The sequence below is a fragment of the Larus michahellis genome, chromosome Z (assembly GCF_964199755.1).
Source record: "Larus michahellis chromosome Z, bLarMic1.1, whole genome shotgun sequence".
Lineage (NCBI taxonomy): Eukaryota > Metazoa > Chordata > Aves > Charadriiformes > Laridae > Larus > Larus michahellis.
The window spans coordinates 58,155,715-58,170,782 of NC_133930.1; the positions used below are offsets into that span (position 1 = coordinate 58,155,715).

Consider the following 15,068-nt stretch of genomic DNA (forward strand, 5'->3'; position numbering starts at 1 on the left):
TTACTTTACTGAACATGAAGACAAAAATGTACAATATGCACCAAGTACAGAAATACTCAATACCAATATTTGCGATTAAAGACTTCTGTTGGTTTTTCTTAAGGAAACAGTTAACTCACAAAAAGATTTTAAGTTATTCTAGTGTAAGTAATATGATGGTCTTTGCACTCTCCCTACGAGAGCAGTATCATTACAATTTGTACGTATGTAGGAGAAAAAGAATATGTTTTTTTTTAAAAAAAAAAACAAAACAGGTGGAAAAATATTAGCATTTTAAAAGTGAAAATGGATTTTAGAAATGTCCACTTACCAATACAATCTCCATTTGCATCTTGCTTATATCCCATGTTGCACTCACATCGGTAACTAGAAAGGGTTGGTATACAACGTCCATTTAAACAAAGGTTGAGGTGGTGCTTACAGATGTCTATTGTCTGATTGAGTATTGCTAATAAAAAAAAAACAGAACATGTGACAAATATTCATATTTTCAAATAGAAGTAAATATGAAGGTTATACTTGACTTCAGAAAGCATGTTATCAGGTGCATAAATATATCTATCAAATCAAGTATTTTTTCCAAGTATTTTTTCCAATCAAGTATTTTTCCATATGTGTTGACACAACAGTAAACTAACAAAAACAAGTAGCTCTCAGAAAGAAAAAACACATTAGACAAACAGTCTTAATTATGATTTACCATTTACTTGTATAGCCTGATTAGATTGTCAGTGGCCTCAAGAATAAACCACAATCTGGATGAAAGTTGAAGCTGTCTGTTCCTATATGCTTACTATTTTTGGTTTACCTGTCTTTATAATACTTGTATAATAATCCTTGCATTCATTTTATGGTTCTCATCCTAGAGACATGCTTATGCATGTTACAAGCAACTTTACATATACGAGACTTCCGTCTGAATATTACTCATCCTGGGCTTTCAGTCAATGCAGTGTTCGTGCAAAATAGGTAAGTTTCACATTTGGAAGAAAAAAGAAAAAAGAACAGTTTATTTTAAACCCTAGTGGGTTTTTTTTGAAAACACTTAGAAATTTGGAGTTTTATTAGTGCTGACCAAGACAGATCAGCAGGGACAGCATAGGCTCAAGGACTCTATAACTGACGTGAAGAAAAAAATTTCTACCTCTGAACTCTTGTTAAAAAAAGGTCTCTTGAACTTCTAATGTATCAACTGAGGTCTCTTAAAAGTCCTAAATACAAAGGGATTTTTGTGTTAAGAACACCGTATCTTTTCCAGACTAAAAACCAAGCAGAAAAAAAGGAAAAATAAAAGGAATTAAAAAAAGAGAGAAACAAGTCACAACTATGCAAGTACTTACTTAGCCCTGTAATTATTGGGCCATTTCCAGTGGGACTTTGACCACCTGTCCCTATCCCTGCTCCGCCTACACCTGGGGAGAAACCATTGCTTCCAGGGATGGGAATGAATCCTGCTCCTCCTGGGCCGTAGCCATTGCCATTGCCACTGGGAAGGAACCCATTTCCTCCTGTCCCACCACCTCTGGAACCACCTCCAGCAGAAGCACCATCCACACAAAGTCTGCGGTGTTCATCTATTAAACAGGAACACACAGAGAAGCATAAAGTAAATCAAGCCTTCAGAGTCAGCTTATAATGAAGGTACAGATTTTGTATGCTACAAAAACCAGAACACCAACTCCTTGTTTCTTTGATGTTATGTGTTCCCTCTCCCACCCCCAATCCATGATTGTGACAGGTGTTATTTAAGGAAAGACACAAAAAAAATAAAGATAAATACTGTAATTTAAAACTATTTGTTGAAACCTTTTTGTCGATGCATTGCCAGCAACACTGTAACTCCCTGGTCACTCAGAGATCTTGATATAGATAAACTGAAAATACATTTCACTAGGGATGTGGACTATTGTTCTGTGAACAGAGCTGAAAGAATAAACGAAATACTGATGCATTTCTAGTTCAAAGTAACCCAAAATTTAATGGAACAAGAGAGCAGCTGTTCCTTTAAATCAAAATGAACTATGGACCCTCAGAGTCATTTCCTCTTTGAGCTTAACCACAAAATCTTTCCCATTTCCCAAGAACTATTTCCAAAGTCAACAAAAGGATGTTAAAGAAACTAGTCCCCAACAGTCATGGACCAGAAAAAAATGGCTCACAGATGGTAACATCAGTATTAAAAACACAAGAATGAATAATAATGTAATTTCTGACTCTCTTTTTCCATTTAACCTACATTCTAAAGCCGTTTAAAATATTCCAGTGACCTCCATCCCAACTAGAATGGGCAAGAAGAAGGAGAAAACCAACCAACCAACCAACCAACCAACCAGCCAGCCACTCACCAGATCCTCTGACAGGACACATCTCTGGAACAGACCCAATGGCCCAGCACCGGCCAGACTCACAGCAGCACTGCCTTTTGGTGAATCTACCGGGAAGCTCCTGTGCACAGCGGCCACTCACTAGGTTAGAGAAACATGTACTTGCCCTTTGATCTGGAAGTTAATTTAAAAAGAAAACCAAAAATAGTAACATGAACTCTCAAAATTACTTCCCTTTATTCAATTCATGTAAGGACTAAAATGTTTAAAAAGTTGTACTAAAAAAAACACAAACCAAATCCAAAAATACTCTGAAACACACCCAATTCTTATCAGAGGTGATCAGCACCAATGCATTCTATGTTTGCTTTACTGCAGGATCACGTATGTGCAGTGACACTAGTCTTGCATTAATCAAACATGCAATCTTAAAGTCCGCTCAAGCTAACAAGAAATATGGATGATACAAAAGATACAAAGCAATACAAATAGAAACTAGATAAAAATACATAAAAAGCCTACTATGACAAAAATCAAGACTTTTCATGTAACATCTGCAACATCAGTAAATTCATTTAATGATTTTTTCCTTGGTGTAGATGTATCTGACTGAAGAAATGCTATCCAGTCTGCTCTGCTCAGGAGACTGAATGTGCGACAGTATTTTTATTAGTGCCATGTGAAAACTACTCTATATAAACATGTCAGTCTTTATTACATTCCAGTTCCCTCAAGGACACATCCTAGATCTTTGATTGTCACGCTCCTGAATGCTGATCAGGAGAAAAGCTCAATGAATTTGGAAAGACATAGTACCAATTACAATAACCAAGCTCATCCTGGTATTTTGGTTAAAAGCAAATATTTATCTTAAACCAGGAAGAATAAAATAATCTGTATTAATAAGGATTATATTCTTCACTTTCTCCTAAGCACAGGAGAAACTATACTTCTAGAGTATACAAATTATACTCCAATAGTATAAACATTTGAGAGCACAAGAATTTTCAGACACATGCTCATTTAAGGGAAGGAGACTCTGTGACACAAAGGCCTGCCTTAGCGGACTAGGGCATGTGATTTGTGTGAAATTGGTTCTGGGAGCTGACTTTAGAAATCAGACTGTAAACCATGCCAAAATCCATAGAAATTTTTATCATATTGGAAATCATCGGTTCTCAGTATTCCTGAGGCTAGCCACAATATACTTGAAGTTTGGCACTTATCAGATGAAGCTTGATAACAAAAGCTGGGTACATTGTGCAAAAAATTATCCATGTGAAATCACTTGTAGGTCTTGGGTTGCTACTGGCTTACATCATTTATCTGTAATTCATCAGAATGCCCATCCCTTTCCCAACATGAGAACAAAGTGGTTTGAGATGTCTGAAACAAGAAGAACCACATGTGATGTAGAAAAGACATTAGCAATTGTTAAAGTTTTTTAAACATGGTACGTGGTATTTTTAGTTCATTCATCACAATGGTTTATACTGTATATTTGACGTGTGCAGCTCTTTAGAAGAAAATACCACATGTGAAAATAAGCATACGTCTCTTTTATAATATAGAAACAGGTTTTAAATAAATTGTCCTATAAAAGCTGCAATCTACTGAAATCTAGTATTTGGTCTATTTTCTGTTACAGACAAATTAGTGGCACCTCAGTATACACTTCAGAGTTTATATATGTGCCTTATATGGATCTCTAAAGGTTAAATTAACCTATGTAAGATGGAACTTGAAATAACAATGGATAAATGTTTTCTCCATTAGAACCAAAATGAGCTTAGTTTTTGGTTTTATCAGATGCAGGTTAAAGAAACAATTACAATTAATATTTGCTATGTTTGCCTAGACAACAGAGAGATATTAATTACTTTTTTCCTATGAAGAACGAGGTCTCAGGCAGGAGTTCACAGGCTACAATACCATCAACACAGAGGGGTCCACTGTCTACATAAAGCCTACATAAAGGTGGTTGCAGTGGCAATCATCATCATCATCTGCTATGAATTTTAAGTAGCTGGATCAGCAATACCAGTTAGTTAGCACATAGTGAGGTCCGGGGAGGGAGGGGGGAAGTGCTAGATGGTTGGGACAAAAGTTCTGGTGCTTAATTAAATTGCCTTGATAACCTTGAGAGGTCTAAAAGCCTACAGGGTGGAATACCTACCAACACAGCGGGAGCCATCCACAGATGTGACATAACCCCGTGGGCAGATGCAGAAATAACTTCCCACGGTGTTAGAGCATTCACCACCTTCACAGACTCCTGGGATGATGCTGCATTCATCAATATCTATCCAAAAAGGAAAGAACATAGGATAATTAGCAGAGCACTTGACCACGTAGTATTTTAGAAAGAGGCAAAGACAGCTTTTCTGAAACAAAGTTGTTATTCAACTCAGATCCAATAGCATAATACTGGTGTTTGCATACTGCAAATAATTTTGTTTGCCACCTAATGGAGGCTTTCCTTATACATTTAAGGAGCACACCACTTCGAATCACAGAGTACATGACAGCAGCCTGGGAATTCCTCTAAATGACACATACTGAGTACCATCTCTAGGAAGCACGCAACAGCTACAATGCAATACCAAAATACACATCCTGCATTTGAGCTGAAGGAAGAGGGATGGTACAGCAGCCAAGCATGACAGGTCTGGGCTTCTGCGACCACAGAAATATTATTCATCAGATCTGACCACTTTCTGGCCTTCTAATTCTCCAACTGGAAGCAAGAATTTTGTCCAAGCTCTTCAAATGTGACCAAATGTTGCATTTTTACTCTTTTTCAGGTATTTTTAATCCATTCAAATGGTTCTGCTAACTAAAAGCAGTGGTCTCATCTGAACACTGAAACAATTTTGTACGTAAATACATAGAAAGTGTGATGTCATCAAGCCGATGAACGAGCTGCTGTAGGTAACAAGGGTCTGCTAAGGGCACTTGGCACCAGGACTTAGACTACCATGCTCTGCTGTGTGTCCCAGCACGAACTGGAAGCAAAATGAAGAGCTGAGAAAATAGGACGAACTGGAAGGAACCAGGCTGACTGTATTGTTAGAGATGAGAAGCATAGCAGAGCAAACTGGAATGGAGGAAATACAAGTGGGAAGAACAGCAGGAAAGACTTTATCACTACGATTTATACAAGCAAGGTATTTTAAGTAACCACTTCATTCTACAACTGTGGTATTTTTTAGACATATGAATTAGTAACCTTATTTTGTTTTTAAGTGACCTCTGTACATTATCTTTTCAAAAGATTTTCAGTGAATGTGAACTCTGAACTTTAACCAGCGAACTGGTTTAACATGGGAGGCATTATCAGAAAATAAGGGGAAACATGGGCCAACCTTCTAAGCAGCTTGAGATGAGTTACATTTTCCAGTTGTAGTGATATGATACTACAGGTTTTGTGTGGCTTAATACCAAAGGTAGTCATAGGTATAAGACTTTGGCTTAACTTGTTCGTAAAAATATGGAAGCAGTGTTAATTTAAATTAGCTTTCATACTGCGAAACAAAAATCAAAACAAAAAAAATCAAACTACTGAGCCCAGACTGTCTCATATCAAATAGCGCAGAAGAAGCATCAGAAAGAGCCTATGACAGAAATTATCCTGTGATGACACTGTGAAGGTTTTCACATTCCTTTTAAGAAACGCTTGGGATGCCAAAGACCATTCCTTTCACTTTTACACAGACCTATCATATCGTTGGACCTGTCACTCTGGAAATTCTCTATTCATCTCAGAATGGAGATTCTATTCTACTAATTCATCTATTCTATTTCCATTTTTTTCTATTTTTTTTCTATTTTCTATTAATCTTTTCTATTAATTCTATGCTATCATTCTATTCATCTCAGAATAGCTACTTGAGAAACAAACTTCAGCAGGTGTTATTTCTTAGGAGGCTTTTATGTGATGAATACTTTGCTTCCTCCCTTGCTACATTCTCCACACTGAAAACTCAAAGAAAAGGAAGAGTCCCAAAACGATCTGGTGTGCACAGGAACTATATTAAAATGGTAACTCCCTGCTGTGGGAAGGTCCATACATGGAAAAACGCCCTTAGGATATGGATCTACAGAGGACATTCAAGTACTGAAAAGGAACATTAAGTTTTGCCACAAGGCCACTAAGAATGTGAACACTGTTCTTTGTAAAATAAAGGTATGAATAAAACCATTCCTCTCCCACTGGCATGTTATTTGGAGTGTCATTGTAGAAAAGACAATTTATCTTACAGGTAAAATGTCTTCAAACTTCCTAACTAGTCCATACATATAACCATCCTGTGGCCTGTGTTGTTTGTTTTAAACTATGAAGCAGAATCAGAGGAAGTGAAAATTATTTCATTTTAATATGGTTATTTATGCATTTCAGAGGATGCAAAAAGTTTAAATTTTACATTAAAATAGTTATGAAATGATGACAACTATTCCCCACATTTGAGACATTTTCTCAAGTATGTACAAAAGGCAGTGTCATTTTTGCTAAATCAAAATACTTCTAAGAAATAATGCTTTCACTTCAGACTTCGTAGTTACCCACTGCAGAGATTCCAGAATTCCAAATGATGGTATAAATCAAAACCAAATTATTCCCCAGGAAATCTCTGAAATCTTGCATTCATTTACTATATTAAAGACAATTCTGATTTAATCCAATGAAATGAAACCACGTGTATACATCAAAACAGAACCGGAACTGGCTGCGTGCCTTGCTGAGGTCTTTCATACAGTACAGGTCTTTCACAACCTGTTAAGTCTTTCAAACATGAATATTGTCTTCTGTATACACAAACCGCCTGAAACATCATGTCAGAAACACAGGCAAGAAAACTGGATGAAATGAGGACCCTGCAGGAAGAGCTTACTTTTTCTAGAAAGTGACACCTTCCCAATGGCAGAGTCACTGGATGCTCATGCAAGAAAACTCCCTTATTTTACCATCACTTGACACACACTTTTGATCTCAAGGAAATACTGCACTACTCTTTTTTACCACTACCGTAGTGGTTCCAAAAATAAATTCCAAGACTAGTTTGAAAGTTCAGAGGCACCCAAACTTTGATAAAGATGTCACCAGCATGTTGATCAAAATTTACCAGCGTGGAAATACTGTCTGAAGATGCAAATGCTGTACACGCAAACAGGACGCCACAAAGCTGGTGGCAACTGCCACCAGTGATACGAGAGCAAGTTAAATTTAAGAATCCATGTGCTGGAACCTAGTTACATAGCATTTCCAGAATATCTGTTTCATTCAGTCACTCTCCTAGAGAGCGGGTTTTAAATCTTGCAGGTTTCATAGCATTTCTATCTTTTTGTTTTTGATAACTGAGATACAATAGCAGCTACTACACGTAAGAAAAAAAACACACACAAAAAAATTAATCTATAAAAACCTGACTACTAAAACCAATAGGCACTTGAAAATTGAAAGTTTGCTCTTCATTTTCACTCAGTTCCGCACACAGGTACCTGCTACTTTAAATGCAGTGATCTTAATTACAAGAACACAATACCTGATCTTCTACGAAAGGAAACCAAATTCCAACTAGTTGATCATACACTACAAAGCCCACTGGGGTAATGAGTTGGTGGCGTTCGTAGTGCTGGCAAGTGAAAGACTTAGGAAGGAAGTAGTTAGCCACTTGTGCAAAGCTGCAGAACACAGACCATCCTTCTCACCTGGCTACATGCACAGGAGTTTAACGCTGTCTAGGGCTCTTGTCCAAGAATGACAAGGAGCTGTGAAGGGAGGAAGTACCTTCCTGAAATCTGGGCAGTGACCAGAGTGGAAGGACGATTCCACAGTCTTCTCCATGCAGACAGAAAAACATTTTTTAACCAATTAACACAGAGAAATCTTGCGGAAAAATAAACTTCTTACTTCTTACTGGAGCAGTACCAAATCAGTGCATTTTTTGTTTCACTAGTTTTTGAGATGAATCTCTGCCTTTCCTTTCCTCTCCCTGGTTCTTGCACGTGCAATTCTTTCAACAAGATCTCTGTTACCTCTGACTGGAAATTCTGAGACTTTACCTCAGGAAGAGCTATTTTTAGGATGGCTGATCGAAAAAGTTAGGCAATTTCCTCCCTTCCCCCCTCCAAAATACATAAATTAACAGTCTTGTGGAAAATACTCCAAAGATAGTAAGAGGAGATGCTGTCTTAAGGGTGAATGGCTGCGGTTCCGGCATTGCACACGTGATGAAGAAGCCAGTCTCAATGTGAGAACCAATTTAAATGTGTGGCATAAACTTCGCAGGTGTGAGTATTAATAGGTGAGCTTCTGCCAAAAAAACCCCAGCCTGGCTACCTGTCATCCAAAATTCATGACTTTTACTGCTACAGTAAGCAGGATTTTATGAATTACTGAATTAAAAGTACCAGAAAAGGGACTCTCAACTGCTGAGTTCAGAAAAAGGGTTCCCTGAAAATAGTTTTAGTCTATAGTAATACCTAGTAGTATCAAATCTGAGTAACACACAGTGCAGCGAAATTACATATTAAAGCAAGAAAACCAGAAACAGAACTGTTTCCTTTAAAAGGTTCCTTGCATTTTGGTGCAAACTCTTTTTTTAAAAAAAAAAGAAGAGTTAGCCGGTATCATACAGACCTATCGTTTTGATGTCAACACTACAGCAACCTGTCTTTTTTGGAAGAGCATCAGAGGCATCCTACCTCTTAGGGTACCTTTGACTGTAAAGGGTGTCACAACTAACTCCATTTATTCAAGGAATATGTTTTATTTTCAATTTGAGAAGAGTAAGTGGAACACATTTATTAGATCCTTGAAGTACTTAATAAGTAGCAGTCCACCTCTTATGTAAGCACAACTGAAAGCTTATTTCTCATCTCAGTTTATCCATATACAATCCATCTCTGAACAATCCAGAGATGCAAGTGCCATTAATTCTGGAAGATAATATCCTAAAAATGAACAGAATTTCATTCCTAAAAAGACAATGAAAACTCAATATGTTGTATATCAAAACTTTTAGGCCAAAAAAGAGAAGGGTTTGGGTTTTTTTTTTAGTTAAGGCATCACACCAGTGCTTTGGGTATCTGGAATTTGGTACAACCCCTGTAATGGCCTTTTCCAGATTTTTTCAGATCTGTGGCCATTCCTTGAGTCCTTCCATAACTTGCCCAGTAGTGGAGGGAGTTGTCCTGACCACTGTGGAAAGTCTATCAATAGGGAATATAGAAAAGCTTATAAATAAAATCAGTAATGTTGAACCCTGAGCTGGATTAATTTTAAAGGTCGTATTTTAAGACCTTTAAATAGCCTAAGATACCTAGGTACATTTCTACACATGAGGGCATACACACTGTTACACATACAAGTTGTTCTCATGTGCTTTGGAAATCTTTTAAACCCTCTTTACTGATATACAATTGCCATTAATTTCTGAAAGGTCAGTGTCAGTAAACTGTAATCTGAGGCTCAAAATAAATCCGGTAAAATGAATACATGCCTTTTTACTGATTTTTTTTTAAAAAAGAAACACAGGAATATAACGCAAGCAAATAATCTAGCAAAGCAATATCTATTGCTTAGCATAGTTCTAGCAAAAATCCATTACAGCACAAAAAGTATAATATGAACATTCCTACTTACTCTAACAATAGCTATTGTTTCAAGGAGGAGCAATGGGAGAAAAAAATCCTAACCCAAAAAATACATCAGGCTGTTTAAGGTAAAAGGATATAGCAGGGGATCTCAAATCCCTCCCTCTTAAGTAGAAGACTTGCCGTTAAATAAAGAAGGTCTGAATAGTTAGTGTAAGATTCTAGCCTCTGCCTCTGAACACTGGAGCCTTGCCTGGTTACTGACTCCAACTTGGATTTTGTCCTTTGTAGCCAGCAAGTAATATTTGATCTGGTTTTCCATACCTAAAGAAGGGAAAGGAGTGAGCAGAATACTCCATCCTACATCACTTCCATATAAATTCTTAAATAAAAAACTTCATTAAAACAATGCAGTTTCTATTAAATAATTTCTCTGTATACATGTTCTAACTCATAGGAGACCAATTCCTTATATCCTTCTCAATGGCCCAGTCCACATATAGAAACCATGTAACTTCACTCAAATGACCAGTCCCACAAACTGAAAGTGTAATTGTTTAAAGGACTGGCTATAGTTTTATCCTATGAATTTCACACTGACAGATTACGAACTCTCAAAGCCTTTATTAAAAAAAAAACAAAAAAAAACCTGAGTAAAACCATGGCTTGGCTTTCATTCTCTGCTCCATTCTTGGAATAATGTAAGCATGGTATTACGCTGGTACAATTTCAGCATTACCACCTTGGCTGTGAAGCATGGGGAAATGGGCAAGTAAGTTTCATTATGTTTTTTTTTTCCCAGAAAAAATGGTACAAACTGGGCACTGCAGGTTGATATCTACATAATTCCTAAGAAAGCTAGTGGGTAAGCTGTGACCACGGACTAATTAGTACCTAACTTCTGCCACAGACACAAGTGGCAGAGGCTTAGAAGAAACAAAGCCGGAGCATATGACCTGTTCTGCAGCAGGCTGCCAACAAAGTAGGAAATGAAAACTCATTGGTTACTGAACTATGAAACAAAAGCAAATATTTCAGACTGCAGATGATGTTTCACTTCTATTATGCATGGTCCCATAAGCATCACAGACTTTTAAGCACATATGTGTTAAAAACACATTCATGTTTTCCTATGCATACTATCAGGGAGAACCACTGAATAACATTTTTCATAATTAAAGCAGATCTTTACATTGGTTAAAGAAGTAAAATGCAAAGAATGCTTTAATTACTATTTTCAGAAGGGAGGAAACATACCACTGAATAAGTTCTCCTTTTGGCATCAAAACTGGAGTGCAGATGCCAGGCAGAAACACACCATATACAAAATGACCTGCATTATTTGAAAGTACCTATTTGACATATGACATAACTGCACACTCGCCTGAGAGGAGGTATTGGGTCTCCTTCACATGCAGATCTTCTAGCGTTAACAACAGTAAAGCATGAGAGCTGCCATGGGTAGATTACAGACATCATCAGAACAGGGACTTCATTTACTGAACTGAGACAGTAGTCCATCATAACAGATATCCACATGCTGTCTTTGCTCTGATGATGTACTTATCACATTAGAAATGCCTTTTTTTAGGACTAACACCTCAACAGCTGGCTTGGGCAAAAGCACTCTTGCCCTACTCCTGCTGTAAAAGTCTCTGGAATAATAATAAATACACCATGATTGAGAGAATCGAAAAAACAAGTGCACTTCTGATGAGCAAAGATAAGTAACTATTCTTCAAAAACACATAGAAGTTACCCTCTAAGATTAATCATTACATTTAATACTATAAAAAGTTCTAAGCAGTCTCAAGCTGAAATAAAATGTAAATCAAAATCAATACTTTGATGTAATTCAAAGAATACCAATTTGAATAAAAGCCCTCCAATTAAATGTCTTGCAACTGACAACACAAATCCAAAATGAGTAACAACAAAACATTAATTTCTAATCTATACATTGGCTACACAATCAAATACACTACACGTTTGTTTGGCAACAACAGCTGGTTTTGCTTCAACTTTGAAATGACGAGTTTATTATAGTTCTAACATTTTCAAATCCACTCTTTCAAGTGAGGCATCACAGTCACATTTTGGAAAACATTCAATATTTGCAATTTTTTTTTCTGATAGTTGTTTATATTTAATGGCATAATTACAAGAAAATGTTTCTATATTTTGTGTACTTTATGTTGTGATGCTGAGTGAACTTAAGCTTGAATTCTACTGAAAGAAAAACTGTACTGCCAGAATTTTTGAAAATCATGATAACGGTACTTATTCTTTGATATCCCACATAATACAAAATGATGGTAAAAATAGCCAGTTATGCAAAGACAACTGCAAACAGTAGACGCTTATTCACTTCCTAAATGTTGTGTAACCATTACACAAGTACACTGCATAGAAGCTAATGATAGCATTAAGATACTAACAAAATCAATCATGTCAGGTATGTGTCAGATTTCAAGTGGGTACAGGTAGCTGTTAAGTTCACTGTGCCTGTGCTCTAGGCTGGCAGGATACCAGTTAGCTCTGGTGCACAAGTTACATACCCACATCAGTACAACACCATGTCTGACCTGATAGTAGTGCCAGACATTGTCATGTAAACTTAGTCATAGACTAAGTTGCAGGCAATTGTTAAGGATATCTGCCAAATCACCTTTCAAAAATATTAGAGTCCATTATCAGAAAAAAGCAAGTAGTGTTAGATTATTACTATACAAGCTCATGTATACTTTGTGTTCTGATTCATCTATTACTAATGCTCCCACACCCCTTGTCACTCCTACTCAAAAAGGAAATAAAAAGCAAGCTATAATTTTAAGAACCAGTGACCAAGTGGCAGGCAATTCCAACAGCAGCTGGTGTTTTTGCAGTTAGCAATGAATGGAAAGGGATGCTTCATCCTTTAGGCTTCTTTCCACATAGGCGGAGAGGAGAAAGAAGCCAAGGGTCACAAGCTGATAAGCATGATATCCTTTCCTGAAAACAGCAGGAGTGGTAGATACATGGTCTTAGTTACCTCCTTTCCACTTTTTACAACATGGGCAAGCACAAAGGAAGGCTCTTGTGAAGGGAAAACAAAACACCATACCCTTTTCCTTTTCTTCTGATTAGAATTCTTCTTGCTATATGCTGATGCCTCATTGAGGGCCTGCAAATCCCTTGTATCCTACCCAGCCACTCCTTCTTGCTCACCTCCCTGGCAGAACATCCCACTACCTCTTGCCTATGGTTACAGTCCCATTCTGTCTCCCACAAAAAGTGAAAGATTTTACCAAGATGTGCTGCCCACTTTCTGCTTAGCCCTGATCCTCACAGGTTCCTCTGCAGCACAGGGTAGATGAAATGCCTTGGATTTAATTCTCCCAAGTAAAGTGGCTCTGATTACAAATGTCCCTTTCAGTCACCTTCTTTTGTAGGATTCCTCACTCCACATGGTACCTTCTGGTTTCTCCCTCGATCCTGCAGAAGGCTGTGGAGTTGGGACCATACTGTTCTATTGCTGTACAACTCTTTTTGTATTCTATTTTCTTCAAGGTATGGAGAGATTCTTTTTCCCAGTGTCTCAGCAAGGCTCCTGGTGTTGCCTTACTTCTACAATGATTCAAATGGACCTGCTTTCCCTGTGAACGTGATTGCTCCCTGCAGAGCCCTAAACCTCTGCGCATATGCTGGATACCTCTATTTCTATGCTTGCAGCTCTATTTCTTGCAAACTGTTTCTTGGAAGGTTTTAAAAAGATATAGCCAGGTTTCCCCTAGAAAAACTCATGACAGCAATATCATTGTGTACTGAGCAAAAATTGAAACCAGTCAACATAAAAAAACAGAAGAAGGTGAAGGACAGGACCACAGAAAAATACCTTTGGATATTTTTTTTACTTACTCTTCAGTATTACTTGCAACAACACCAGATGCAACATTTTCACTTATAAAATGTGATTTTTACACTGATTGTATTACATAATTTTTCTGTGAATTCTGTATTGTAGGCAAAATTACAGAAAACTATGACTTCTAAAATTGGCTACAAACAATGTATTTGTTTCTAACTGAATAGTGAGTATAATGTAATTTGGTAATATACTTAAATTGCCACCTAACCACAAGTCGAAGCCTTGAACAAGCAATCCTCCCATCTGTATAACTTGAATGTGAAGGTACCCACTGGTTGGGATGAAGTTTGAGAGTTCTGATTCCTTTTGAAGGCATAGCAAATTCACTCAAATCAGTGAAGTCTTCATCAAACCCAGCAATTTTCTATCTCATTACTTTAAACTATACAGAATTGCTGTTCTTAATTGTATCAACATGTTTACTGAATAAACATGGTCTATTATGGTAGTTCATTAAACTATGCTTATTAAACGTGGTCTATTTGATTTTTTATCTAAAAAAGAAGTACATTTCCTATGTATTTTTTACTTAACCAGGCTCTTCAACACAAACTCTACATAGTGGCAATTTCTTACATCCCTTACCAAAACTGCCACACTTGCTTTTCACACTGTAGTCAGAAGGCTGAAAATACCTACTTATATTAGAATATTTTGGACACGTCTGAGAAAACAAACAAAATCCTAATAACTTAGTTGCAGTTTTATGCTGCTTACAGATGCACTCTGTATCAACAGTTCTAAATTTTGACACAGGATAAACACTTCCTTTACCCATATGAGTCAGACAGAAAAAAACATTTAATGCAAAATATAAACTGCAAAGTAGAAACAGACAATGTTGCAAAGAAGAAATAAAAAGCAAAGTACAATTACGTTATGTCTGTTCAGATCAGACACTGCAACTATTCAGAACCTCTTCTTTCATTACTAAAGCGCTCTAATGTTTTACTTAACCACTTTTTAGGTATGTTCTCTGACATCATCGCTTACCATCACATTTTTGAGTTGCCTCATTCTGTTTGTGACCAGCAGGACACTTGCACTCATATGAACCTACTGTATTAATGCAGTTTCCTCCTTGGCAGACTCCAGGGATAGCCTGACATTCATCAACATCTACAAGACAAAAAAGAAGGATTACTTGACATAAGATACAAAATTTCATCATGGCTTTTGCTGATAGACAAGAGAGGTCTGAAATTATTCTTAAAAATAACCATAGCAAACCCGAGCACATT

General features: G+C 37.0%; 1 protein-coding gene across 1 annotated transcript in view; it reads right to left on the minus strand.

Moving 5' to 3' along the window:
- FBN2 (fibrillin 2) overlaps positions 1-15,068 on the minus strand; it is a 175,039-nt gene that overhangs the window by 105,920 nt on the left and 54,051 nt on the right. The window contains exons 7-11 of the mRNA XM_074570239.1: positions 14,821-14,946; positions 4,501-4,626; positions 2,346-2,498; positions 1,341-1,574; positions 311-448 (exon numbers count right to left, since the gene is read on the minus strand). Coding sequence (XP_074426340.1) covers positions 311-448; positions 1,341-1,574; positions 2,346-2,498; positions 4,501-4,626; positions 14,821-14,946 — 777 coding nt within the window. The remainder of the gene's footprint in view (positions 1-310; positions 449-1,340; positions 1,575-2,345; positions 2,499-4,500; positions 4,627-14,820; positions 14,947-15,068) is intronic.